This window comes from Ptychodera flava, chromosome 15 (genome assembly GCF_041260155.1).
Source record: "Ptychodera flava strain L36383 chromosome 15, AS_Pfla_20210202, whole genome shotgun sequence".
Lineage (NCBI taxonomy): Eukaryota > Metazoa > Hemichordata > Enteropneusta > Ptychoderidae > Ptychodera > Ptychodera flava.
Window position 1 is genome coordinate 26,085,132 of NC_091942.1, and position 26,851 is coordinate 26,111,982.

Genomic DNA, 26,851 nt, shown 5'->3' on the forward strand with positions numbered 1-26,851 from the left:
TTTGTCACGATTAGGGCCTACAGTTTTCTTTTACAATTAGGCCTATACAACATCGACAAACAACAGCAAGGAATGACACATTGTTTTTTAATATTTTTTATTATCGTCATCATCATCATCATCATCATCATCATCATCACCATCATCATCAACAACAACAACAACAACAACAACAACAACAACAACAACAACAACAACAACAACAAGATTACTCAATTCCCTGTGAGCTTAGTGTTGTTGCTCTAAGTTATGTGGGTATGCTTTTGCCGTCCAATCCACATCACAGGCAAAACCTCGAGCTAAAGCACTTCGGCTATTATTATCAGTATTATGCAACATAAAAATCTGTTAGCATAGTGCCGTTCCTGCTCACGGACGTAGTACAGCAAACGAACGCCTGTGCGAATCACCACCCCAACCCCCGAGTCACGATTGGAGAGACAGACCACTGCTGCAATATTGCCCGCGTTTTCACAGCTCGAGAGAGACGACGGGAGGGGGTGACCTGAAGTTTGAGGTCAATGCGCTTGCGCAGATTATGGTGATTGTACTTCCGCATCGTGATGGAGAGAGACGTTGACTTTCTCGGCAAATATCGTGCAGTATCAAGTAAACTGAAAAAGTAGGTATTTTACAGTTTCAAGTTTCCTTTTAAGGAACATCTACCGAACCGATAGACATGATGCCAACATTCCACAACAGGTAGTTAACATTGTGTTCGACATGTAACATTTTCTGGAGTCCATCTCGTGCATCACTGCTGTGCATACAAATGTCAAAGGCAGGTTTGATCCGTAGCCTATGAGTGGGACGACAGTGCAGTGCCGCCATCGATTGTGTAGCTGCAATAATTGTAGTCTTGGTGGGCCGGGCCGTGCGGCTTGGGCTTCTGTCGTGCGGCATGTGCGATGCCCTAGTTGCAAACTTGTAGCTCTCTACCCTGAGGCGGTCTGTGAGTTTTGGTTTTTGCGACCTCGCTCACCAGTAATGCTACAATGCCGAAATCCCTGTAGGGTTCAAAATAAGCGCACCGCACATGGTGCGGCATTTGGGTGTAAAATCCCACATATTTACTGCATTTGGTCGTACACTAACCTTATCGTTTAGGGAGTTTGGTGTTTGTTCAAACACACTGATCGCTTTCCAAAAACATTTCTGGGAGCAGCCATTTAATATCCGGATCCCAGAAACACAGATGCCCCACGCTTAGCTGCAAAATTGTAGCGCTACGGTGAGGCGGTCGGTGATTTTTGGTTTTTGCGACTTCGCTCACCAGTAGCGCTACAATGCTGATGGCCCTGTAGAGGAGAAAATAAGTGCACCTTACTGGACTAGGCGTGTCGATGTGAAATGCTACATATTTACTGCATTTGGTCGTACCGATTTATCACTACTGAAGACTCAACACTATACTACACTAACGGTTGTCGTTTATGGGGTTTTGAATTTGTTCAAACACGACGATCGCATTCCGAAAACATTTCTTGGAGCCGCCAACTTCAAACTTCCGGTAATGGCGGCTCACAGAAACACGGATGCCCCACGCTCGATGTTTGTGGAACGCGATCGACGTGTTTGAACAAATTCTAAACCCTATAAACGACAAGGGTAGTGTAGTTAAAAGTATTTAGTAGTGATAAATCGGTATGACCAAACGCAGTAAATATGTAGCATTTCACATCAACACGCCTAGTCCAGTAGGGTGCACTTATTTTCACCTTACAGGGCCATCGGCATTGTAGCGCTACTGGTGAGCAAAGTCGCAAAAACCAAAAATCACTGACCACCTCACCGTAGCACTACAATTTTGCAGCTACCCCACGCTCGATGTTTATGGAACGCGATCGACGTGTTTTAATAAAACCATGGAGGTAGCAGAGTCTCTGCTACCTCCATGACAAAACCAAGCCCCATAAACTACAAGGTTAATGTAGTATGGTGTTTAGTTTTCAGTAGTAATAAATAAAATAGGTACGACCAAATGCAGTCAATATTTGGGATTTCACACTCTCACCATACTTGTAGGGCTAACTGACGGAATTCTATATCTGAGGGAAGGACAAAGCAGTGGGTAATATTTCATGACAATAACACTTGGTGAATGGAAAGAGATACTTTTGCCTAGGTTCAACTAGTTCAGTAAATCCTACGTTCTGTCTTATCAACTTTCGCAACTAAGTTTATGTACTAGTTCAATAAATCCGACACGGGAACAGGTTATTTAAAGCAGTTAGAACTTTGTGTTCATGCACATTGTACAGAGGCATGTACCTAAGTTAAAAACTACATAACTAGTTAAACTTTCTCAACTAAAGTAAGTTCAACTACACTAACATGATGCCGCTGTGGCTGAATGTATTGAAGGGTGGTGCCAAAGCGAAGTGTATCCCCAGCAAAAACTGGTTCTGTTCAACTAAAAAGGTTGTTGTACAATTTGTCAAGGCACAACTTTGCACAATTATTTACTAGTATTGAAGTTTGACATTTCAGGATTCTATTATCCATGCTAGACAATACTAGAATAAATTGCCTTGTACCACGTCACACTGGGTCTTTGAAATCGACATTTATTGGTGATTTTGGGACCTCAAATATCAATACTGGACAATACCATTTCTGTTCAAAGTTTAAGAAATCAGTTGATCTGTCTCATCTCTTCGAGTAGGGACCACTGATGTTACTACGTCTAAATCCGTTCGTGATCTTGGTGTTTATTTAAATTGCTGTGCAGATATGAGTACTCAAATTTTGAAATTATGTCAGTGTGCATCGTTCGCTCTACATAGAATGGTCGTATTAGAAATGTTTTAGATCGTTCAAACACTGAAAGACTCGTGCATGCTTTTGTAACATTACGTCTCGATTACTGCAACAGCTTGCTGTACGGTATCGAAGACAAATACCTCTGTAAACTTCATTACTTCAAAATTCTGCTGCTCGTCTTGTTACACGCACAAAAATGCATGAACACATCACACCAGTGAGACGTGAGCTTCACTGGTTGCCTATCCATGCTAGAATTAATTTCAAAATTCTCTTTTTGTGTATAAAATTTTGCTGAAATTGCATGATCAAGCACCTGCTTATCTTTCTGATGTTATCACAGTTCACGTTCCTAAACGGTTTACACGCTCAGCGTTCACACCAATTTTGGAGCCGGTGAACTGGGAACAGAAACATTTTGGTTACCGTTCTTTTTCTAATGCTGCTCCCACTTTATGGAATGCCTTACCAAAAGAAATTAGATTGTCACCATCTGTTGCCTCTTTTAAAACATCTCTGAAAACATATCTCTTCAGAAAGTACTATAATGATTAAGTCATCGTTTTGATGTTCGTATCATGTTGCATTGTAGAGTTTGTATTTTTAACGGAGTATTTTAATGTACTTGTTGTATTTTAACCAGAGCATTTTTATACTACTTTTATTATTATTGTATTTTCATCTTGTATTTTATTGTAAAGCGGTTTGATATTTTATTGATGGAAATCGCTTTAGAAAAATAAATTATTATTATTATTATTATTACTCAAATGACTTGTCTTGTGCCTCAGCATGCTGGGTCTGGATGCATATATTGATACTAGACGATATTAGAATAAATTGCTTTGTGCCATGGCATACTGGGTCCATGAAATTGCTTATATTTATTGGCGATTTTGGCACTCTAATATCAATACTAGACAATACTAGAATGACTGGCCTTGTGCCTTGACACACTGGGTCTGTGAAATCACCTATATTTACACGATATTTATTGGTGACTTCCAGACTCTAATATCGATACTAGACGATCCTACAATGACTAGCCTTGTGCCACAGCATGCTGGGTCTGTGAAATTGCTGAAATTTACCCAATATTTATCGGCAATTTCCAGACTCTAATATCGATACTAGACGATACTACAATGACTAGCCTTGTGTCACGGCATGCTGGTCTGTGAAATTGCTGAAATTTACCCAATATTTATCGGCAATTTCCAGACTCTAATATCGATACTAGACGATCCTACAATGACTAGCCTTGTGCCACAGCATGCTGGGTCTGTGAAATTGCTGAAATTTACCCAATATTTATCGGCAATTTCCAGACTCTAATATCGATACTAGACGATACTACAATGACTAGCCTTGTGTCACGGCATGCTGGTCTGTGAAATTGCCGAATTTTATTTACAGTTACATGTCACTGCTTTTTCAAATACTTTGATATAAATATTTATGGAGATATTTTACTGTTTTTGTATGGCTGTAGTATTTTTTATCTAAACTAGTTACACAACCACTGATGACATTCCAGATTAAAACAATTTTTCTCACAGGACGTACATGTAGTCTCACTTGGAACTATAGTGAACTTTACAGTTTGCTGATGAACTTGGGATGAAATACGGTCAATAGCATGGGAGCGACTTCCTCCATCCTTTTCCATTTGACTACTTAACCCTTTCACCCCCAGTTCCCTGTATAAAGGTCCAACTCTACCATAGAAAACAATGGATTTGGGACAAACCATGGTGGTGAAAGCGTTAAATAATGCAGTGTTTAAAAGTTTGGCAGTTTCTTGTCTGTCAACATACATCTTTATGACGTAGTAGGCCTGGCTGTATGAGCAATCCTTTTACTTTAATATCATTTTTACCTCTGTGCTTTTTTGTGGATATATCTTTCAGTTTTTAATTCCTCTAACAAATATTCCTTGTAACATACAGTACATGCTTTGATTTTAAGCTCAGCAGTTGATACATAAATCTGATCGAATTTGAAGCACCACAACGAAGACTTGTCCTTCGTATGCTATCTTTGCATGATACTGGTATATAGATTTCTACCGCAAGCTTCAAGATTAAAAAGAGTTGCTAATATGTCAGACAGGTCACCACTTTACAGCTCTAGCCAAGCCTATCAAACTTCGATACTAGACGATATACTACCGTAGATTTTGTCAAATCGTGGGTAAATATCTGATAAGCCTCTATCGGAGATTTCACCACCTTACAGATCTAGCTAAACCAAACTTCCTAGGACTGACTCTAACTTTGATTCTAGACATACTAGATTCTGTTTAATTGCAGGTAAATATCCGATATACACTGGAGATTTTACGGCCTTACAGATCTGGCCAAAGCAAAATTGTATAGTCTAGTAGCTGTAAATATCTAGGATATCATATAAAAGAGCAATGCCGCTGTATCCTCTTCTTGTCCGAATATCTGTGATACAGCAAAGACATTATGAGACTACAAACTTTGCGTGGAGTGAATATCTCTTTTACTTCTTCAGAAATAAATGGCAAGTCCTCCAAATGTTACTGGTCTCTTGGCTTTCAGCGATAGTGGTATTGTTGCAGTAATTGAAAAGAAACAACGGCCCTATGACCGTTTTTTCAATCCTCCAAAAACATAATGTTAAAACAACAACCAGCTACTGCCACTAGTGCGCTACTACTAGTGCCACCCTTCCATTAGTGCTTATTTACACACGGTAAGGCAAGATTTACTGATAATGCAGCCCCATGTGTGCCTTGAGCGTGCACTGCAGATCTGTAGTGCTGTTTGCTGTTTTACGTGGGCCGGGTATAGAATGGAATTGTAGCCTTGGTTTGGCATTGTGCAAGCCACATTAAGCCCAAGCTGCACGGCACAGCCCACCTAGGTTACAATTATTGCAGCTACAGGTTGTGTTGTGTATATAGGTAGACGACCGGTAACTATCCTTTCCGCTTTCTTTTTAAATTTTGTTCAGTAGGGATGCCATTTATAGTATGCATATTCGTGCAATTGCCATACCAGAGACCCAGCTTTGCGTACCGACGCAAACACCTTCCACCAAACTGTTGTGCATCGAGTCATCCTTTTTTAAGCCTATAGGAAGTCAGCAGGGCTGTGATTTCAGATGTAGCCAGTAACAATGCAGCCCTGTCACATAGAGCTAACCACAATGCCACAGTCGCTTAGTAAAAGCATAGATCCTCCAGAAAGGGTCTCAAGGGTCAATGGTTAAAACGCTTTAGATGCACAATTTATATCATGTCACAGGTGTTACTGTATATGCTCATGGCTTACTGTCATGGTTGGGTAGCTACCATCGTTCTGTCCACGAAGGAAGCAAAATTCTGTCTTAGCTAGCATACTGAGAACTTAAGCTCACTCCCACTAATTACTGCCTGGAACTGCATGTCAACTGCCTGTCAGGAACTCAGTACCAAAGACTACTACTCGATATAAAAAACTACAAAATATTAGTCCCAGCCCCCTGAAAAACATTGATTATAGCGGTTAATGTAAGCTTGGAGGCTTCATTTCTTAGGCCTGGAAAGTTACTGGGCGGTTACTGGTTAGGGCAGCCGGAGGCATATCCACCCATCACCCAATCATAACAATATTGTAACAGAAAAGTGCCGCTTCAGCATTGACAGCATTATAGAATATTTACATTAGATGTAAGGAATACTTAACTTAAAGTGGCACTCCCACTTAGTAACATTTTTAGAGCACATTTTTTTAATGCCAACAGTCGATATTTGATGTGGTGACTGCGCGTGGATCATGATATCGATAAAAACATGTCCTCAAAAAAGTTAAAGTTTGAATTCCGGTGACCCACCTAAATTCAGCTTCCGAACTTCGAACGTTTGGCACTGGGGCCATTGTCAACTAAGCTATGGAGTATGAGTCTACGCTAACGCTGCTGTACGCCACATACCACTCATGTGGGTGATCGGTCATGCCCCCTGGGGGAAAGCCTAGTCTTACTGACTCTGAGAAAAACGGAAAACAAAGTTTGATTCCACCAGAATTCCCATAGGTGACTAGCAAAGATACGTGCGGTTGATATATAGCGGCCGCCGAGTGGTATGCATAGACGCACACCACGCGCCCAGCGTACTGTGTGGCAGACGACAAAATGTAGTCATCGGAGGCGGCTAATATTTGACACGTAAAAACTGATGTTAATGTGGTATTGGTTAAAAATATAGTACAACTGATTTACAATAATGAAAACGACAAAACCTAAGGAGAAGTTTTACAAAACTTACCTGAGGTAATGGCATAATGCTGTATATAAAGTCTTTGCAGTGGGAAGTAAATTAATTGCATCATTCGAACTTATTGCAGACTCCCTAGAATATCGTCAATCAGCACAACAACAAACCTTCGGGGGATTTCGGGTCAAAATCAGAAACGATCGTAAAACTTCGGGATGTGAAAAATACGCTCGGGAAATGACATGTTTTTATCGATATCTCGCGATCTGCGCGCAGTCGCCACGTCAAATATCGACCGTTGGCATTAAAAAAATGTGTTTTAAAAATGTTACCAAGTGGGAGTGCCTCTTAATTATGGTATGAGTAGACCATCAAGGTTCAACAACATTTAACTAAATAGGTTCATGATTAAAGCAGGAAAAAAAACCATTTATTGTTCTATGTTTTGAGGTTACTAACATCCACATATAGTCTTCAGTTTTTATTCTCCTGTCTTGATCTTCACAGGAGATTCCTGAGGAAGCCAAATGTAGCTGAAGCAAGTGAACAGTTTGGTGAGTCTCTCAAAAATTTGACCATTACATCTGTGAAATGATAACTGTGACCTTACTGGGTGTATACAAACTCTAAATATGCAGTGCACCTCACAAATTCACAATGATGCATGAAGTCATACATTACAATATATACTTACCACCACCATACAAGAGTGTTTACACAAGTCTAGCAAACAACAGTAGTACATGAATCTCAAATGTATGACAAATATGTATGTGTGTGACAGTATATCTCACTGTATTTGTTTAATTTCATCCCATTATCATTAGAAACAAATGTGAATACATTGAAATAACACCACATTTAAGGTTTCAAGACAAGAAATTGACCTTTGTAAGCCAACAATGTTCTAGTGGTTGATAAGCTCAGAACCCTCGTAATATATATATATTTGGAAAGCCTAGATATAGGAGAACATTTTGGTTACCATAGTGTCACCATTGTTTACATAACTATCATGTGACAGGTAATTTGCATAACCTTACAAAAATCGGTTTTCCTTATGTTTTGTTTCAATGCTTCAAGATATGTGGCTGAAATTGTACTACAAGCTGTCCTAAGGATCTTCCAAAAAGTGTCTCAAAATTTTTTTAAACCTTCTTAAACAATTTTTATTCCAGAGCGGTGAATTTTACCCTAGTTGATTTCTTTAAAATTGTGCTCAAATAAAAACTGAGCAAGATATAAAACATCTAAGACACACTTTTGAAGAGCGTTATGACAGCTTGCATTCCAGCAAGTTTGAGTCAGATAATTTGAAGTATTGAGACAAAACATAGGGAAAAGCGATTTTTGAAAGGTAATGTAAATTACCTGTCACGTGATAGTTAAAATGTAAACAATGATGACACTGTGATGACCAACATCTTCTCCTATATCTAGGTTTTCAGAAATTTATAATGTACGGGGATTCTGAGCTTGTTAACCACCAGCAAACTGTTAGATTAAAGAGGTCAGTTTCTTGTCTTGGAACCTTAATTCAATGAAAATTATTTATTTTTTCAAATGAATTCATGAAATTTACAAAATTACCGGTATTTGTTTTTCCAAATGAAATTTAGATGATAAATATTTCATTTATACTAATGTAAGCGTCACCTCTTGTTCTAATCCATCTTTTTAGTCCCCGCGACGCAGTGCAGCAGGGACTTATAGATTGGGTCCCATCTGTCTGTCCGTCCGTCTGTCAGCAGCCATTTCTCTGTTATCCCTGAGCCCAGCAGCCATTTCTCTGTCATCCCTGAGGTGATTTTCTTCAAACAGTGTGCAAGGATAAAGTACTGTGGCATAGAGACGCACGTCAATTTGTTTTGCGATACGATCCAATATGGCTGCCTGGTGGCCATTTTGTTCCAATTTTTTCAAGTTTTTGAGCCATAACTCAAATATCCCTTAACCGATTTCATTCATTGTTCCTACACAGATAAAGTACTATAGCATACACATCAATTTATTTTGCGATACCATCCAATATGGTTGCAGGGTGGCCATTTTGTTGCTATTTTTCATGTTTTTGAACCATAACTCAACTATCCCTGAACACATTTCATTCAAACTTGGCACACAGTCATTGTATTGTAGTGTGCATGTGCATCACAATTAATGGTGCGAGTGGGGACTGTGTCATCAGCGATGACTTGTATTGAGCAGTATGACAAGTCATCACAATGTGGGATATTGCAATAATTTTTGAGTAAAATGTCATATATTCGCATAATTTCTTTAGACCATTTGGTCAAAAAGTGATCTAAATCCATCCATAAATATTCTTTCAAAATATTAAAATTTGAATGTGAAAAATTTGTGTGTGCCAGGACAAATACCTGACCATTTTTCTGAACAATACAATCATTTTCACCAACTCTTTGGCAAATAGATCAAAATTTGCCAAGTAAAGCATTCTAGTCCAATTAGTTCAAATTCGGTATTGAATGGGTAAGTGAGTAAAACAAGAACAAGTCGGACTTCCTCTAATCAGATTCTTTCTTGTACCCTGCAGGCACACTAGCACGGACTTTGGAGAACCAGGAGTGTGCCCAATATGCTGGTCTGTGCTGCTTGGCTCAAGCAAGGTTTGTGCTCTTAAAGGGGAAGTTCATATCACCAAGGCTAAGTTTTCATATAGGCTAGCTTTAGAGTCGCTTATTCTGGAAACCATTTTCGCCATTTATAACTCGCGCAATTTTTAACAAAAGCAAACAAAAATAGTGCCAGAAGTTGCAGTTTAAGGCTTCAACAACTTAATGTATTTTGAATCGTCAGAAAAAAGTGTCAAGCTTGGTGCTTTCACCACGTAATATGACAGGAATCATCTTCTGATGGGTATGGCATTGTCCACTCACTCACGGTCCGGCTGTATATTTGCATAACAAACAATAGTTATGCAAATATGCACGTGAATGAACGTGAAATACTCTGCCTAATCAAACAGGGTCAGTTTCAGAGAACATTTGCTTCATATTTATCTACACAAATATATTCCAACTGTTCAGAGCCTTCGTTGTACCAAACATTCAGTAATGACTATCGAGAGCCAAGCGTGGTCCTGGGAAGCACTCAATCTCAAGAAAGCTTGTTTCATGTAACCAAAATTACACTCGGCTTAGTTCTTCAGACCCAAAGTCTGTATCATCTAATCTAAAAGTAATGTTTCATAGTAAGATATCAATAATGATCCAGTACCGATAAGGAACAATATGAAAAAGCAAAAATGCAACAACTTTTTGATTCTCTGCTGCGCTGTACCGTATAAGTCAAAAATCTTTATTTGCATCGTTGTAATGTTGATTCTCACAAATTCTCATGACCGTGATGATTTGGACTGGATCAAAGTGAAAATATCAATTTTGAGCAACATAAAACAACACAGAAATATATATTTATACAAATGTTTTCTGTGACACTGCAGTCTGCATCGTTTGTTCATGGCACGGACACAACAACTACTTCTGTAGTCGACTGCAGGACATAAAACAAAAATGAGTAGAGCATTGTTTGGATCTGTTTACAGAACAAACACGTTGATGTACCAGTAATTATGATGATGACAACATGCGGTTTTGCAGTGTTTTTTTATCCAAATGCCCTGAAAAAGCCAAATTTTCTTGAGATCCGTCTCTGTTTTGCTCAGTGAGAGGCATCTTGAATAATGAGTGTTGCCGCTGTCTCACTCATTTTAATATCCCACCCGTTCCTTTACATGGAAATGCAATATTGTCACCATTTCATTTCTGTCATAGATGCAATATTGTCACCATTTCCTTTCTGAAATGCAATATTGTCACCATTTCATTTCTGTCATAGATGTGAACAGACACTGGCTAACTATCCGGGAGAGGCGCACGCCATCACAGAAGCAGCCAGGCTATTCTTACAAGCGTCGGAGGCTGACCGGTCGCTGCAGTGCACCCACTTTGATGAGCACCTCAATGCGGCCATCAATTGCTATAATCATGCCATGAGGGTAAGTTATCCGCTACAGGCTGAAGAGTATCTAACATCAGCGTACATTTGTTGTTGTTTGTGTTTCCCCACAGCGTTCTTTACGCAAACATCAGCCACCATGTAACATTGCTAATTTACAAGTCTCGCTGGGTACATGAACAGTCTCAGTACAGGATTGTGATTTCTGTGGCTGGGCAGAGTGCACTGCCAATGCACTACAGCCATGAATGACCAAAAAAGACGGCCCGCCAGTGTTCTGCCCAGAGTGCGTTCTTGCGTCTTTTGACGCAAAATTCGAAACAATGTCCTGCAAAAATACCAGACATGGGTCACTGGGACGCACAGAAATCAGGGCGAAAATTATACGAGTCCAGCGTCCACAGACACACTACACTTTTTAGCTACCACATTACGTAGGCTTACAAATTATACTTACAGGCTTCTTTATCGAGACGATGAAACATTTAAAATTTAATCTATTTTGTTCATCACAATGTAAACACTAAAGGAAAATCAGTTACTCTCTTACCGTCTACGATTCATGGTATGAACGAGGCAACATGCGTCCACCGGTCCCTGGGACAAAAATCAAATGCTGGCAAGCCACTACGATCCCCACTAATTCTACATGTAAAATGTAAAGAGGTAACCAGACAATGATGTTGGAAGCGGAAGCTTTGTAAAAGGACTAACTTTTCACCAAGCAATATTGACAACAGCAAAGCAAACTTCATTGACCACCAACTTGAAAATGAAACATTTAAATACCTGCTCTGTAGTAGTACCGGTATAATGTAGTACGGAAATTTTCAGTCACAACTGTAGCAAACTGAAGCACACAGAGCAGAGCAGAGCCCTGGCACATAACATTTAACTACATTGACTGCATGTTTATTTGGTGTGTGCGAAGCTCATGACTTCACCTAAAAATATCAGCGACCCCAAATTTGTTGAAACACTACATGTATATCCCTGACTTTCAAAGTAATAATTGCTTTATATAATTTCTCCAGAAGGAGTTGAGTCTCTTACAAGTCTCCGATCGTCTTTAGCAAGCCCGGCTTGAGATCAAGAAGGTCACCATGCAGAATTTCTTATGTAGTCAAGACCCCCTAGCTCGATTGTAGCTGATCTTAACAAGAACCACCTAGCTTGTCAAAACAGCGTTATGGCAATGTGCTATTGCTATCATGAGGATCAAGGAGTTCTTCTCAGATAATTGGTGTTTTCAACCTATATTTTGAAATTTAAATGGAAAAGTATCAGTCATTTGAACATGAGTTAAGAGAACTTTATAGCAATAGTGAAAAAAACCCAAGTTGCAATGTGCATCAAACTGTGGTCTTTAACCACTTCTAGTTCAGACTTCTGGAGTTATTAGTGTCATGAAAATTTGATTCATTTCTGTTAAACACATGAAATGTGGTAACTGGCAAGAATCCCCATAAAAGACAAATGCATAAAATCAATTTTATCATGATAATGTATATTTTTTGGCAATTAAAAACTGTAAATACCAACACTTTGTCACAAACCGTCATAGGAGAGATCCCACAATCTTAATTTTAAAATGAATGCATTCATGATATCAAATTTTCAATGGAAACAACAGCCCCACAATACCTTTCTGCCTTGGTGCTTTTACTTTGCTTTGCATGCTTTGCTCACACAGTGACCCCCTATTTTTTGCTCACGTTTTCACACACGTGAGCATATGGTCTAGCGATGTCTGTCTGTCTGTCTGTCTGTCTGTCTGTCTGTCTGTCTGTGTGTGTACATGTACCGGTACATACCGGATATCTCAAGAACTGCTTAAGTGATGTCAACCAAATTTGGTACACAGCTTCAGGATCTAAATGGCAAGAACTTAAAAGTTTTTGGTTGGCGTGGCTTGGATATTTATGAAGTTATGAAAGTTTTAATTTTTCTGTTACATGGTTGTCTATGAGAGAGCTTTCGCTAACGCCGCGTATGACAAATGAAAACGAACGACTATTTGAGGGCGCTGTGAAATGAGCTGGTCCAGGTTGGCTACAGCTGGATAGCTCTGGTTTCAACCACGGTCCTCCGGGTTTCAACCTTGTATTGAATGTTAAAAATATGATATTTTATGACTCATTCAACTCACTATTCAAGATAAAATATCGTTTAGCAAATTAGCTTTACCCTTGGTGGTGATTGTTTCTCTCGCTGCTCGATCGCCAGAAATGACTACATACGTTCTCCACCTAGCCTCATGGCATGGCATTATCACTCGCCCCGATCCCTAAATATGGAAGTGCTGATGAATAATAACTTTGGGTCAAAGGTATTGAAGTGTCCAATCAGGTTTGTGCACAGAGTCCAAGGCCATGATCTACTTCTTGTACTTCTGCCGTGTTTTGATTTTGCTTCGCCAAGATACGTACTCGCCATTGTCCATAAAAGTATGTTTTTTCTCCTTTGCTAGCATTTTTAAATTCTAACTGTGTCAGATTAAAAAGGAGGTTGTTCGTGAAACAAATTCCGGGATAGGCTTTGGTATGCATACGATCGGCAGTGCATGTAGCGTACCATGCTTGTGTAACCGCCGAGCTCAACCTGCATTCACGGTTGGTACTCATGTACCGGTACAATCATGATGTGTTCAATTCCGATGAAGATTCATAAGTCTTACTTTTGCAGTCTTTTTTCTGTATGATAATCCCGACAATTCGTGTTACGGTTAAACTTGGTGGCCATTTTATGATAAGTTTTCAATACTGCAAAGCTACATAGCATCACTATCGCGTGATCGAGGTACAGCATTGTTGAATGGGATACAGAAACTCTACAGAGGGAGAAACGATCGTTGACACGAACAGTCAATGTACTTCAGCACATTGTCCGCAGATTGCAGATTGAGAAAATAAACGTGTCCCAGTAAATAACGGAATATTTATGTACATTAACTCGATATTTATCAAATTTCCAGCTCATCCCAAAAAATGTATTGCAAAGATTTGTCACTGGCAAATACTGCACTGTACAGAAAAAACAGTCTGTAGAATAGTTCAAGAAGTATTACCCGAGACAAACACTTGTGTTGTCAATTTTGATTTCATTTCACAAACACTTGTGTTGTCAATTTTGATTTCATTTCACAAACTTCATACTTCATCGAGTATTGCGTATTTCAGCCTTGTTAAACCATTTTATTGATTATTTCAATTTTTGTCTTAGCTCTGTTGTGGAACATGTTGAATCATCTCCGCAGACATCTAGTATCTAGGCCGTGGTGCAAACATTCAGCGGCCAAATTATCGTTTCAAAGCAAACAGTTCTATTACAGAAACACCATCAATTCTCTATAGCAAAGTTGCGTTAAATATTCAGTAAAATGTCACATAGCGTTAAAAGTGTGACGGGGTCGAAGTGACTTGGTTACCAGGGTCAACCAAAACCAGTGTACTAGGGTCGAAGCGGACAGCAGTCGGGATGACGTGTTCCCCAAGAGAGCTACCTTCAGAAGTCTGTTTCGTCGCAAAAAACATCCACTTTTAAAACCCGTCATTTATTTACTGATGTTATTCTCAGCATCACAAACATATACGCCTCTGCTATGTATCACAGCAAATACCGGTAGTTATATCTGAGCGCCCCGTAAATGGGATCCTCGTTTTTTGTGAACCCAGAAGTGTGTCTTGCTCAATGCATTTCCTACCCATAGCGAGGGAAACTGCCCGCATTCCCATGCACCTTTTTTCAATGCTAGTGCAACGCTATCTGTGCAAAATTTGTGTTGATATGCTCCCGTGTGATGGAAAACCTCTCTTATTCTAACAATGACGTAGTTGACTTTGGACTTTGATTTCGTAAATGTGATGTCCATGCTGTGAGTTTGGGTTGGCACACTTATAATGCAATCTTCGCCCGCCTGTGGTCCGATATCCTGCGTAAGGCATAAGACCACTAGAAATGTCGCAAGAAACCCGTATTTCAACTCTGTTGTCATTTTTAGTTGCCTTCACTGCTTATTGGAGAGGTTTTTCCAGGATTGGAAGCCGTTAGAATGTAAATCTATATCTTTCTATATACTGCACCCTTATAGATCGCCTCTAACTCCTGAAAACAACAGTAGAAATCAAAACCACGCAGTCCATTTGCAAGCAAGAGTTCAAAGATCATTTTCCGCATGCAGGAAAATTTGACCACCGATGAAATTTTTTCGTCTCAAAGCGTTAAAGTTGAGTATGCAAAATCTGTGTTGCTGGAAGCCTTTTTGTTTGCCAAGGACCTAAAAGTGGGCCACCTGATTGGCCCAAACGATGGCATAGTGTACATGTACATGTACATTGAAGATACTATGACATAATGTTATCGAAAGTCATTAACTAGTTTTATTTCAGCCAATTCCTTATTTGCATATGTAATGAACATTTCTAATTAGGGATATATATCTGATTTGACTCAACCGAACTTGATGAATCTTGCTACATATATTTCAGATACTATAATACATGTTATTGAAATTCGTTAAGAATTTTTGCTTCAGCCAATTTCTAATTTACGTATTTGATGAACTTTCTTAATTAGGGATATTTATGTGTATTGACTTGACCAAAGTCGACAAAACTTGTTATGTACATTAAAGATACTATGATACAAGGTTATTGAAAGTCATTTGATATTTTTATTTCAGCCAATTCCCACTTTGCATATTTAATGAACCTTCCTAATTAGGGATATATACTGGGATTTACTTGATAAAAATTGGCGAAACACGCTGTGTACATTGATCATTATACCAGGTTATAACAGTATTGAAAGTCATTTTGCATTTTCATGTCAGCTAACTCATAATTTGCATAAATAGCTAATAAGCTTTCAGGTTTGGCATAGAGCTTGAAGGACTTGACCAAAGGCAATTACACATGCTATATTGTGATACAATGACAGTACTCAAAGAAATTGATTATTTTTATTTCAGCTAATTACATATTTGAATACTTAATGACCTTTAGAATTGATCTGTGGTGAAATTCATTATGTTGATCATAACACTTTCAGTGAAATTGCAAACATGTAGCAAAGGTTCAAACTTGCACATAAATGCAATATATAATGAAACACGTGAGCATTTTCAGTTTATATCTGGTAACTCATTGACCCCCTATTTTAATCATCATGGGACACTGTTTCCCAACTTTTCAAATCCTGGGCAAAACACTGGCCCTCTAGTGTTCCCCAGCTCCAGTGCAGTGCATATCTTGTGTAAATGGCAACATGCATTCATTACCAGATAATACAGGCAGGTGCAGCAAAGAAGATAATCTATTATATCGTTATTTGGATTTTGTATTGGAAAACAGTTGAGCATCAGACAATTTTACATTGTAGGTTTAGAGTGTTTAATCGTTTGTTTTATTCTCTTTGATTCTGAAATTTCTCTGCAACAGATATTGACGGAACAAAAACAGCCAGCTTTGGCAGCTACTCTGAGTTTACAGTTAGGAAACTATATGAGGGTAGGTACTGAACAATTCTCTTCATGTACAGTCACTCTCCTCCTTAGTACATGTACATGTATTTCCATATAAAAATATTTCCACCCCAGCGCTCAAAAAGTCTCACTGAAGACATTGAAGACATTGACACTCTCAATGAAGACAATTTCCTAATGTACATGGATGTATATAATGGCAATAAAGTTATCAAAATCAAAAATCAAAAATTCTGTCCAGGATCTAGGACCTAGGACAGATATTCAGACTCTGAAACTATTTTAATTCTTTTTTGATCTACCACTTATGGGGGCTTATTTGAAAACTCTTGGTGTAAAAAAACTTTTCAACGTCTTAGTTTTTCGAAAATCAAAAATTTGATTTTTCCCCATAGAGTTAACACAGGGATGGCAGCCATTTTGAATTTCAAATATCTGGAAATCGTAGGTAACGTCTCTCTTGTGCCAAATTTTGCATTGTGACCCCTGATTTTTACTTTTGATTTGGTAAGAGAATGGTTGAAAGCTTTATTAAGGAAAGTTTGAGCAAAAGTTAACCCTTTGCACCCTGACCCCGGGGTACTCTATGATGTCATTGGACATTTATGTCCGAACCGGGTTCAAAGGGTTAAAAGTCTTTCACTTTCGAAGTGCATACTACCTTAAATGTAGACAACTCTGCAGGAGGGAGACTATGTGTACTGTAGTCTCAAATTTCTGTAATTCTTTGCTGGTATACTGCTGGAGTAACTTTATTTTAATAGAAGCCTGTGGATAAAATAAATTCTTTGACCATCTTGTTTTTGTGAATGTTTAAAGTTTGATTTTTCCTCATAGAGTTAACTCTGATGATGGCCATTTTGAATTCCAACCACCAAAAAATTTTTGGTAGATTGTGTCTGTGATACCAGTGCGGTACCGATTTTTATTAGTGATTTTAAAGAGAATTGTGTAAAGTTTCCTTGAGGAAAGTTTTGGCGAAAGTTAGTTAAGATTTCTTTCAGTTTTGAGGTCCACACTTCCCCTTACCCACTGAAATTTACAATGTCGTCTTCTCGTAAAAGTCAAAAATTCAATTTTTTTTCCATTAATTAACACAGGGACAGCAACAATTTTCAATTTCAAATATCAGTAAATTTAAGGTACATGCACATGTAACTTGTTTCTCTGGTACCAAACTTTGCATGGTGACCCCTGTTTTTTATTCTTGAGCCTAAAAAACAGAATGGTTGAATGTTTAACAGTCAAGGAACATGATCATGCTGTCATGATGACCTTTGTTAGCTGTGTTTTTGTCAAATTGCTGCCATCTCCGCTGGACCTCCGCCGAATTGCACTATGGGATAATGGCGAGTGCTACCTGGTGCCTGTATGCCATCGGGAGGGGGACAATTAATGTCAATCATTATGACCCGGTGAAGGACGATATGTGCAATCCTAGGCCGTGGAAATAAATCCACCTGCCCTGTAGGTTTATTTTTAGCGTGCACAGATAAAGCAGTCGTCATTTTAACTACCGGTACATTCCCTCACAGACTTGTTGACGTGATGTTATTATCTCATTTTATGAGATATGGAGAAGACCTACATTTGAGTGATGCAGATACAGTAGTTGATAATCTGTTGAAAAACAACAGGCAGCCACACAGTCCTTGTCTTCTTAATCATGTGACTCTCCTAAGGTAGAATGCACCATGGAGACAGATATTCAGACTCTCAGATTTTTACAATTTTTTTTTTGATCTACCATTTGTGCAGGTTTATTTTAAAGCTTTTGGACTAAGAAAAATTTTCACCATCTTTTATAGCTTTTCGAAAATCTGACATTTTATTTTTCCCCACTGAGTTAACACAAGGATTGTGGCCATTTTGAATTTCAAATATCAGTAAATGTGAGGTAGTTTGTTTCTCTAGTGAAAAACTTTGCATGGTGACCCCTGATTTTTATTCTTGCTTTGTTAAGGTAATGGTTGAAAGATTCATTGAGGATAGTTTGAGCAAATGTTTAAGTTTTTCACTTTCATGGCGCATACTACCATATATTTACAAACTATAATCTATGGAATATTCTGTGGTTGAGGTGGTGGTGGTGGTTGTTGGAAGACCCGTCGGAAAAACCACCACCACAGCTACATGTATGGACCAACAGCTAATATCAGAGCTGTACATGTATGTAAATTTTGAAGAAAATCATATGTCATATGTGCATTGAAGAGGAAATAGCTCAATTCCTAACAAGCAAACATACCGGTACAATCAGCATCGGACTGTTGCTCCAAAAATCCGGGAAGCTTTGGAATTAATATGAAGGCCAGTGTGACCTGCCGCTATCTGCCCTTGGTACCGGTATATTGCACAGCATAGAAGCATGATCACATTCATATTTTATTCACCAGAATAAAAAAGCAGTTTTAGTATCTTTCTTATATGAATTCAACAGTTTTGAAGCAAAAAAATTTTCCATCTTGCCATAGGATAGTATGTTCAGAAACAAAACCAATCTTCACATGTTCAGCTTTCATTTTTCCTAGATTAATGCACAATTCTGAAAGGAAATTGCTATAATTTTTGACGCTGGGGAACAAGTACGGTGTCTCCTTCTAGGTTAGTCTGTATAGTTTATGAAGTATTATCCGTGACAACACATCACAATGTGTAGAATATGCAAATTCTTTTAGAGGATGAATCCCAAGGTGGCACTTCAATATTAACAGTTGACAGTACACACATACAGGGTGCATCGACTACTATAGTTAATACTGGGCACGTTGACACAATTTTGAGTGCAGGAAAAAAAACCCGTAAACAGAACAAAAATCCATGGAAAACACATCGGAAGACAAAGCTGATGTAGTTTCATGATGCAAATATCACAATGCAATCAAATACCGGTAGTCAGTTTGCCATTCTCAATTACAGACAGGAAAGAGTGCATGTAATAAGTTTGTCTTTTGCCTCCTATCCCTACTAACTCACCTTCAGCACGTGAGTGTGTTGATAAGGATTTTATGAAACAAAGAATTTAGGCTCCTGGTCACTCAGCAAACATGAAAGAATTTGTTGGTCGCAAGTTCTTCTGCTACTCTCCAAAGCATGTTGGATATACCAGCTATTTGGCTTGTAGAAAAAGCATTTTCAGGTGTAAAATGCAGAGATATTGTTTATATTTGAATTCTAGTCTGGACCAGAATTCACTCGTCAACTGCATGTATGACAGTGCAGTGTACACACATACAAGCTGAGTTGACAAGCTCAACCCTGTGTATCTCAACATGCTTTGGGGAGTAGAACAAGAAACTGGGGTTGAGAGAAATACTGAAAAACATCTTCCAGAGTTACAGTTGTCCGTTCTGTCCCTTAAACTACCAAAGGTTGGTCTACTCCCTTAGTTTTCAATTAAGGTAGTACCGGTAGGTGCCTCGAAAGTGAAAGACTTTTCTTAAACTTTTTCTTAGACTTTCCTCGATACTTTAAACCAATTTTTTACCAAATCAAGAATAAAAAGCAGGGATCACCGAGCAAAGTGCGGTACTAGAGACAGGGTTTGGGTAGTGTAACCATGCTAGAGATAAAAATTAGCTGACATTTTACCGGGGGGGGGGGGGAGAGAGATAAAATTTAAGGTTTTTTGAAAAATAAGACTGTGAGAATTTTTCTTACTCCAACAGCTCCCCATTAATGGTAGATCAGAAAAGAATGTAAAAAATTTGAACCTCAAATATTGATCCTCTTCCGTTAAAGGGATCAGTCCTCAGGGAACTGTATGGAAAGGGTTAGTGCAATACGGCAACAAAGTCAATGCTCTCACTATATGGTGCAGCCCTGGATGCATGCAATTTAAACACAGTTCTGCTGAGTTACATTTTTTCAGAGTCAGTGAATGACGTACCGTACTTGTCTAGTGTGAATAGTCATCCTTAACAACAGATGTTGACAAGGTATCACCTGAGTGTGAGATTGAGTTCAATTAGTTAATGACACTTATGGTGTATTGTAATTTAATCAACAGATATTGCTCTTGCATAAATCTGTCATTCTTTGACCTGGTATTTGGGACACATGTAGTGGACTGTTTTTTTCCCATGGATTTTTTTTTTCACACTTACTCAGAATCTGTGTAGATTTGTAGCATATATGCAGAAAAAATTGAACTTTCAGTCTGCTGAATGGCTTGTACACCTCCCTGTTGAGGAGTCCTGTTGAGTGAGGCGCCAGTGACCATTTTTTGTTAGAAATGTTCACAGGCGAAAGTAATGATGATACAAAGTTGAGAGCAAACTTCATGATATTCAGGTACTAATGGACAGTCACAATCCATGGCAGTGCAGTGAGGTTCAGTGTGTCTATTCCAGTGCCCTCGTTTCAAGTCATCGAACTCAACGCTCCACAGCAGACATTTGACATCTGCCACGGAATACACAGTCTTATCATGTTTTCTGTGGGTTTTCATTTAGTCCAGGTGTGGAAAATGCCAAGAAAATTATGTGCATTATCGCAAGAGGGCACAGTATGTGGGAAAGAGCAGCTGTGACATTAGTGTTTATAGATACAGGGCACGGTGTCATTCAGACATGTTTTTCATGTTGTGACACTCGTATATCATGTACCGTAATCAGTTACAAGTCCCAATTGCTACTTATTGCATGACTGGAATTTCCCCACTCTTCTGTGTTAGGGTGCTCTATTGATGGCTATCAATAGACAGGCTGTCCCCGTCCAAGCCAGCAATCTGATGTACTGTAAAATTGCACAGACTGTTGTTTTCACATTTCAACCAATCAGATTGCTGTATTTGCACCAACGATATACTGGTATACCTGTTCAGGTTAGGTTGTAATAATGTACTGTGGTCAGTGTGTCCTAAATCCATCACCACTGCTCAGTTGAATCTGGTGGCGTTCCCCCCATCCCCCTCAAATCCCTCCCCCTCAGGTATACATACATGTACAGCATACAATGGGCGATCCATTCTTCTTCTTGTTGTTGCTTGATACAACTAGCATGTAACATTGTGCATGGAATCTCTTTTAGGGGATCGGAAAGCCCAGTGAAGCCATGGGGCACTATCAAAGAGCTGCAGAACTCCAGTTTCAGGTAACTGTCATAGATATCAATACACTGGAACGTTAAAGTGAGAGAAAATGATTGCAATGTATCCCAAACCTGTGAATTGGCTGTTCGAGCCTGCCAGGTAGAGATGAGAATTGGGGACTGGTAATCTTGATTCTGTCCTTATGTTGAGGTGTGTGTGAGTGTCTCTGTCTGCCTGTATGTGCGTGACTCAGCCCATGTGTCTGTGAGTCTAGAACTTTGTTGCATGTGGATAGATGTCACCACTGATTTCATCCACCCTTGAACAAAAAAGGCAGCGAACTGCACAGTACAATACATTACCTTCAATTCTGTCTGGTTTGTACCCATGAAGATTACCTTTCTTATAACGTTTTCTGCTCCACATATAAGCATCAATGTGAAGAATCTAAAGAAATTGGTAATTGTATCTAGAAATAAAGTGCATTCAGATATTTCAATGAAAATTTCAAAATTGCTGTAAAATAACCTAAAAGCCACATTCTGTATGTAGGTATTACAAATACCATACTTTTTGAAAGCAAGTTATGATGAACTGAAGAGGTCATTCTCTGAGTAAACTTAGCATGTAAGTTTCTTTTGTCCCTTCTATTGAGAAAAATCAATATCCTTCTTTGTTTCATAAAGCAGGTGCAACAAGTCTCCCTTCTTTCCATTATATTATCGTTAATTACGCAAGACACAGTTAGTGTGGAAAAATTTACAAAATTCCCTCTCCTCTCCCAATCAAGCATAATTTTTTAAAATCATGTAAAACTGGCATTGAGAACAATGATGTGCTAAAAAATGCGTTTTCAGAATTTTTAAAACTAGGCTGTAAATTTGTCTACACAAGGCAGACAATGGTAGACTTCATAGAGGAATCTGCAATGGTACAAATCATGATGAATCATGGGATATCTACAGTACTGTGTACCATGACCTACTCTGTGTTTGCCTATGCATATCAGGTGATTTCACAACACCGAACTGTTTGACAGTCAGATGATTATTGGTTTATGGTGTATTCCAATACTCAGTGTCGGTGTTTAACATGCCACAACTTAATTTGTTAAACTTGAAAAGACACCATGCCAATTGATTCATATGTACTGCAGTACATGAGTGCATCAGCTTTATCCCACTGTGCCACCCAGTGTCATTAAAGTTGCAGGGAAGAACCCAACTTGTACAAGTTTACTGTTTCAATAAACACTGCTTGGTTTTTTGTTTTTGAATTTTCAGCATCCACTGGACTGCTTGACTTCACTGGGCCATGTAGCTTCCTGTAAGATAGACACACGTAAGTGCAGAGTAATCTTGATTGTTAAGTTAGGGTTGACGACTTAAACAGCAAGTAAGCGAGGGAAAGAGGAAATGTTTTGAAAACTGTTTGCAAGGGTACTAAATGGAGATAAGTCAGGGGGTTTCTGATTCCCATGTCAAAATGGTGATGTGAAAAAACGGACCCTTTAACAGATGACTTAATGTCATAAAATTCACAATTTTAGACTATTGGCTCTGCACCTTTGATAACGGGCCAAAGTAATTAAATTCTTTGTTTTGCATCCCTGCGTTCATAGCATTGTAAGAGTTTCATGAAAAAATCTGTATTTGAATGGGACTTCACCAAGTGGCTTTTCTGTCAACATACCTAGATAGTTTCAGGCTGTCAGATTGTAAATTTTTAAATTATTTAAAAAAAATTTTCAGCTGTCATTTATGAATGGGCACACATATTACATGGAAACAATCAAGTATACATGTATGTTCAACTTGCATGTGTAAAATTTACCGTGCAAGTTTTTGAACAACTTTATATCTGCTTAGCTTTCAAAAAATTTGTGTGGACATAAAACACAGAATTTAATCGCTCCAGTCTCCTGTATCCTTTGCATTTGCCAGACATTACCGGAACAATCAATCAAATTCTAGTATGATTTTTTTGGTACTGAGAAAAAATGCATGTAAGCATATTGATTCCTCCAGCATGACTGAACTCAGTGTGTACAATCTTCTTATGACTCCACCCTCTCACTCTAGGAGACTATGAGGGCGCTCTTACTGTGTTGACTGAGATGGAATACCTGGCCAAGGAACGCGGTACGTGTCCAAATAGTGCTCGTTTGATGGGCGCTTTTACGGACATCGTGGCCTCATGTGAAAAGACAAGAGTACTCCTACTAATGCTTCTTCAGGTACTGTAAGCCTTGAATATTTATCATTATCAAGGTTGATGACCTTTTTGTACAACCAAGTCGCTCCAGGATATTTTGTTCCGATGGTCATATTTGATCTGTATACTGTGAAATTTGCCTGAAGATGTTGATAATCTTGGATCAGAAGAGTTGTCACGTCTGCCAAAGTGTCTCCTGCAAAATGATCAGAAACTGTCATAAATTTTTGAAATGATCCCGACAAACTGCGCAAACAGCCAATGGAAAAGAAATAAAACATCTCTAACCCGTACCCATACATACTGTCTTTTATTAGGGCATACAAAGGTCAATTTATCATGTCTAATATGGGAGTCACACTTCTGATGATCAATAACATGTTACTCTAACCAAATCAGATTGAATGTCCTCAAACACAGCTCAATATTATGAAAAATTGTAGTCCCAGGACACAAACTAAAAACCCTATACATAGAATACATGTACAAGTCCGTGTTCAGTGACAAAATATCAGTGATTTTTTACTGTGTTGATTACTATTTTTTATTTTTATGGCAAAATTATTGCAAAATAAGTAAATACATTGATTAATATTAACTAGTTTAGCTGGAAAAGAGGTTCTACCCTTTTGACTCCCCTCCCACCCACCCAGCCCTGTGATCTAGGACAGGATTAAACAGTATAATTGTCAAGTTCACTGACAGAGTGTGTGGAGAACAGGTAAAGTCTTTTTGTTAGATAAAGATACAATCAAAATTTTCTTTGGCTAATGCAAGAACTAATGGAATTAATTTCTTTTCCTTTCAGCCCACACCCCAGAGAATACGACCTGAGCATGCTCAGACGCTTGAAAGATACGCTTGGGAGTCAATAGGGGACAATGATGCAGGTAGGAGGTGGCAGATAGTGAGAAACATTTTGATTTGCAGTGTGTGTAAACAGCGCCACCAACGTTCATACCTAGTTCAGTGCCTGCCTGCCTCACATCCTCTCTGGGCAGTCATCGGATGGCGTCTTTTGTCCGCAATTGAAGGTGTTATGGCATCTGGTAAAAGATCTGTCAAACCTTTCGTGATTTAGGTTCTCCAAAGAACCACTAATGTTTCATGCCATTCGGCGTAATTTTCAGTGAAACTAGTCCACCAACATAAGTGTTTGCATTGATCATTGTCTGAGTACATTTCCTTAAAACTCAATTTCAGCAACAAGTTGTCTCAGTGAGGAGATGTTTCTTTTACTGCAGTCTCTTGTGGTAAGTTTCTCCTTCAATAATTGATTTCAAACCGAGATCATGAGAGTGACCACAGAACTGTCTTCCAAACAGCAAGCATTATACATACACCTTCCAGACAAACATGTACAGACATTTATAAATATTATAAGTATGTATACGTGTATAAATTTTACTCAAACACGCATGGAAGAAGTTGAAAACATTCCTTGTACATTTTGTGTATTGGAAAGCTTGGTACATTTGATATGACAGGAGACGTTGACTGCCATTCACCATTGCTGCAGCCCACCCAAAGGAATGTTCATATACATGTACCTTTGATTTGTGGGTTGAAATGAAAATGTGTTTGACGAGAACAGCTGCCCAGTTTGAGTCCTTTCCTTTCATTCTTCCCACAGATGGCTTGCCAGTCCAAAGATACGGAATCGCTGAAACTGCTTCAGACGGATCTTTGGTGAGTGTTAATTAGAAAGTGGCAGACTTTGTAACTTAATGAACATTTGAACCCCCCGCCATCCCCCTACAACCAGTAGTTTGATGGTTATAATCCCACTGCTTCTAAAGAGCGATTTTGGATCTGTCTGTATACGGTGAAGAGAGGGTGAAAGTAAATCTTCATTACGACATTTGTCTTTCATCAGCAACAAAAGCCAAATGAGCCAAACTACTGACGCCAGGCAAATGGTCACCTTCCTTCGAACACATACAGTAGTCCTTTTTTGGGGCTATAATAGTATAGTATTGTAATGAAATAATTTATTCAACTTGGCTGACCAATTGAACCAACCTAGCTTGGTCCTAACACAATTCCATATTTCTATTTATTATTTTCAAGTTTAAAATCTGAATGTTTCATGAAAAACCTTAAATTTTGAAAATGGGCATTTCCATAAGCAAAAATTTATTTTGTATTTGTCAGTCAGTTTCAAGGCTTTCATTATCAGACACAAGTTGACCCATCACCTTTGACCTTGGCATTGACCTTTTTATCTTTTCAGGCCTCACTTGTCAGCAGAGCAGAACCACCTCCTCCATCTTGTCATCAGTGAGCTTGACAATCCATCAGGTGAAGGGGTCTGAATGCTGATAACCAATCACTGTCTCACTGACTTTTCAATGGTGGTGTTCTGAGAGCTGAGATGGCACTTTGATACAAACTGGGACAGAAAATTCTCGATGTCAAGGTTTTCCATCCTTTGACCTCTACATTCATGTCCAGAGTGTCAAAGGTCATTGCTGACCCCCCCCCCCCCCCCCCCAGTACATCACCATAGCAGCTACTCAGTTGCTATCATCAGTTTAACTTTGCATTATGCACCTGAACAATGTTGAAAGCTTCCTCAGAACAGGTCAAGTTCGAACCTCATCAGGGTGGTGGAGGTCGACTACAGCTCAGTGTTACCTCCAAACCCTCGAACTGCTCCTCTTTGCGCACCCTGCAAACAGTTTGTATATAGTTGCAGTGACAACTTAACCCTTTGAGCGCCAACGTCAATTTTTGTCTCCTTTACAAAATGTACCCCCATCAAATTTTTTCAGATTTTTGCCAAAATTTTGGTGAAAACCTGTAGCTAATGAAATATGATGTCCTTTTGGTCCAAAATTATCAAAAATATTACAAAAAAATTCATGAAATTTGGTAAAATGTTGCACCAAAATTTTGGTTGGAAAAATTACAGCACCCAAAACGTTAATAGCCAGTCGTATTAGATGTATTCTTGTAAAATAGAAAATGATGTAAAATGTAAAGCATGTAACCTTTGTTTCTCTGTGAAGTGCAATATCCGATCATATATCTTGACCCAGAATAATGTGGATTTTTTTAATTTCACATTACTGTTGTGTGTAATATCTTTTCCATGTAAGTTTTGGCTTAATGCCAATTGTCCGTTTATGAATAAATTACAAATACTATGAAA

General features: G+C 38.7%; 1 protein-coding gene across 2 annotated transcripts; it reads left to right on the plus strand.

Annotated features, from left to right (window-relative positions):
- Positions 1 to 469: 469 nt before the first annotated feature.
- LOC139151696 (40-kDa huntingtin-associated protein-like) lies at positions 470 to 26,851 on the plus strand. Of its 2 annotated transcripts, XM_070724648.1 has the most exons (12): positions 471 to 622; positions 7,496 to 7,542; positions 9,546 to 9,618; positions 10,850 to 11,009; positions 16,408 to 16,476; positions 21,483 to 21,545; positions 22,767 to 22,824; positions 23,565 to 23,719; positions 24,506 to 24,587; positions 24,901 to 24,950; positions 25,331 to 25,386; positions 25,931 to 26,851. In XM_070724648.1, the coding sequence occupies exons 1-12, from the start codon at positions 564 to 566 to the stop codon at positions 26,010 to 26,012; spliced, it is 954 nt and encodes a 317-aa protein (XP_070580749.1). In that variant the 5' UTR covers positions 471 to 563; the 3' UTR covers positions 26,013 to 26,851. The 2 variants fall into 2 exon arrangements, with proteins under 2 accessions (XP_070580750.1, XP_070580749.1); XM_070724649.1 differs by lacking the exon at positions 16,408 to 16,476 and having other exon boundaries at positions 470 to 622.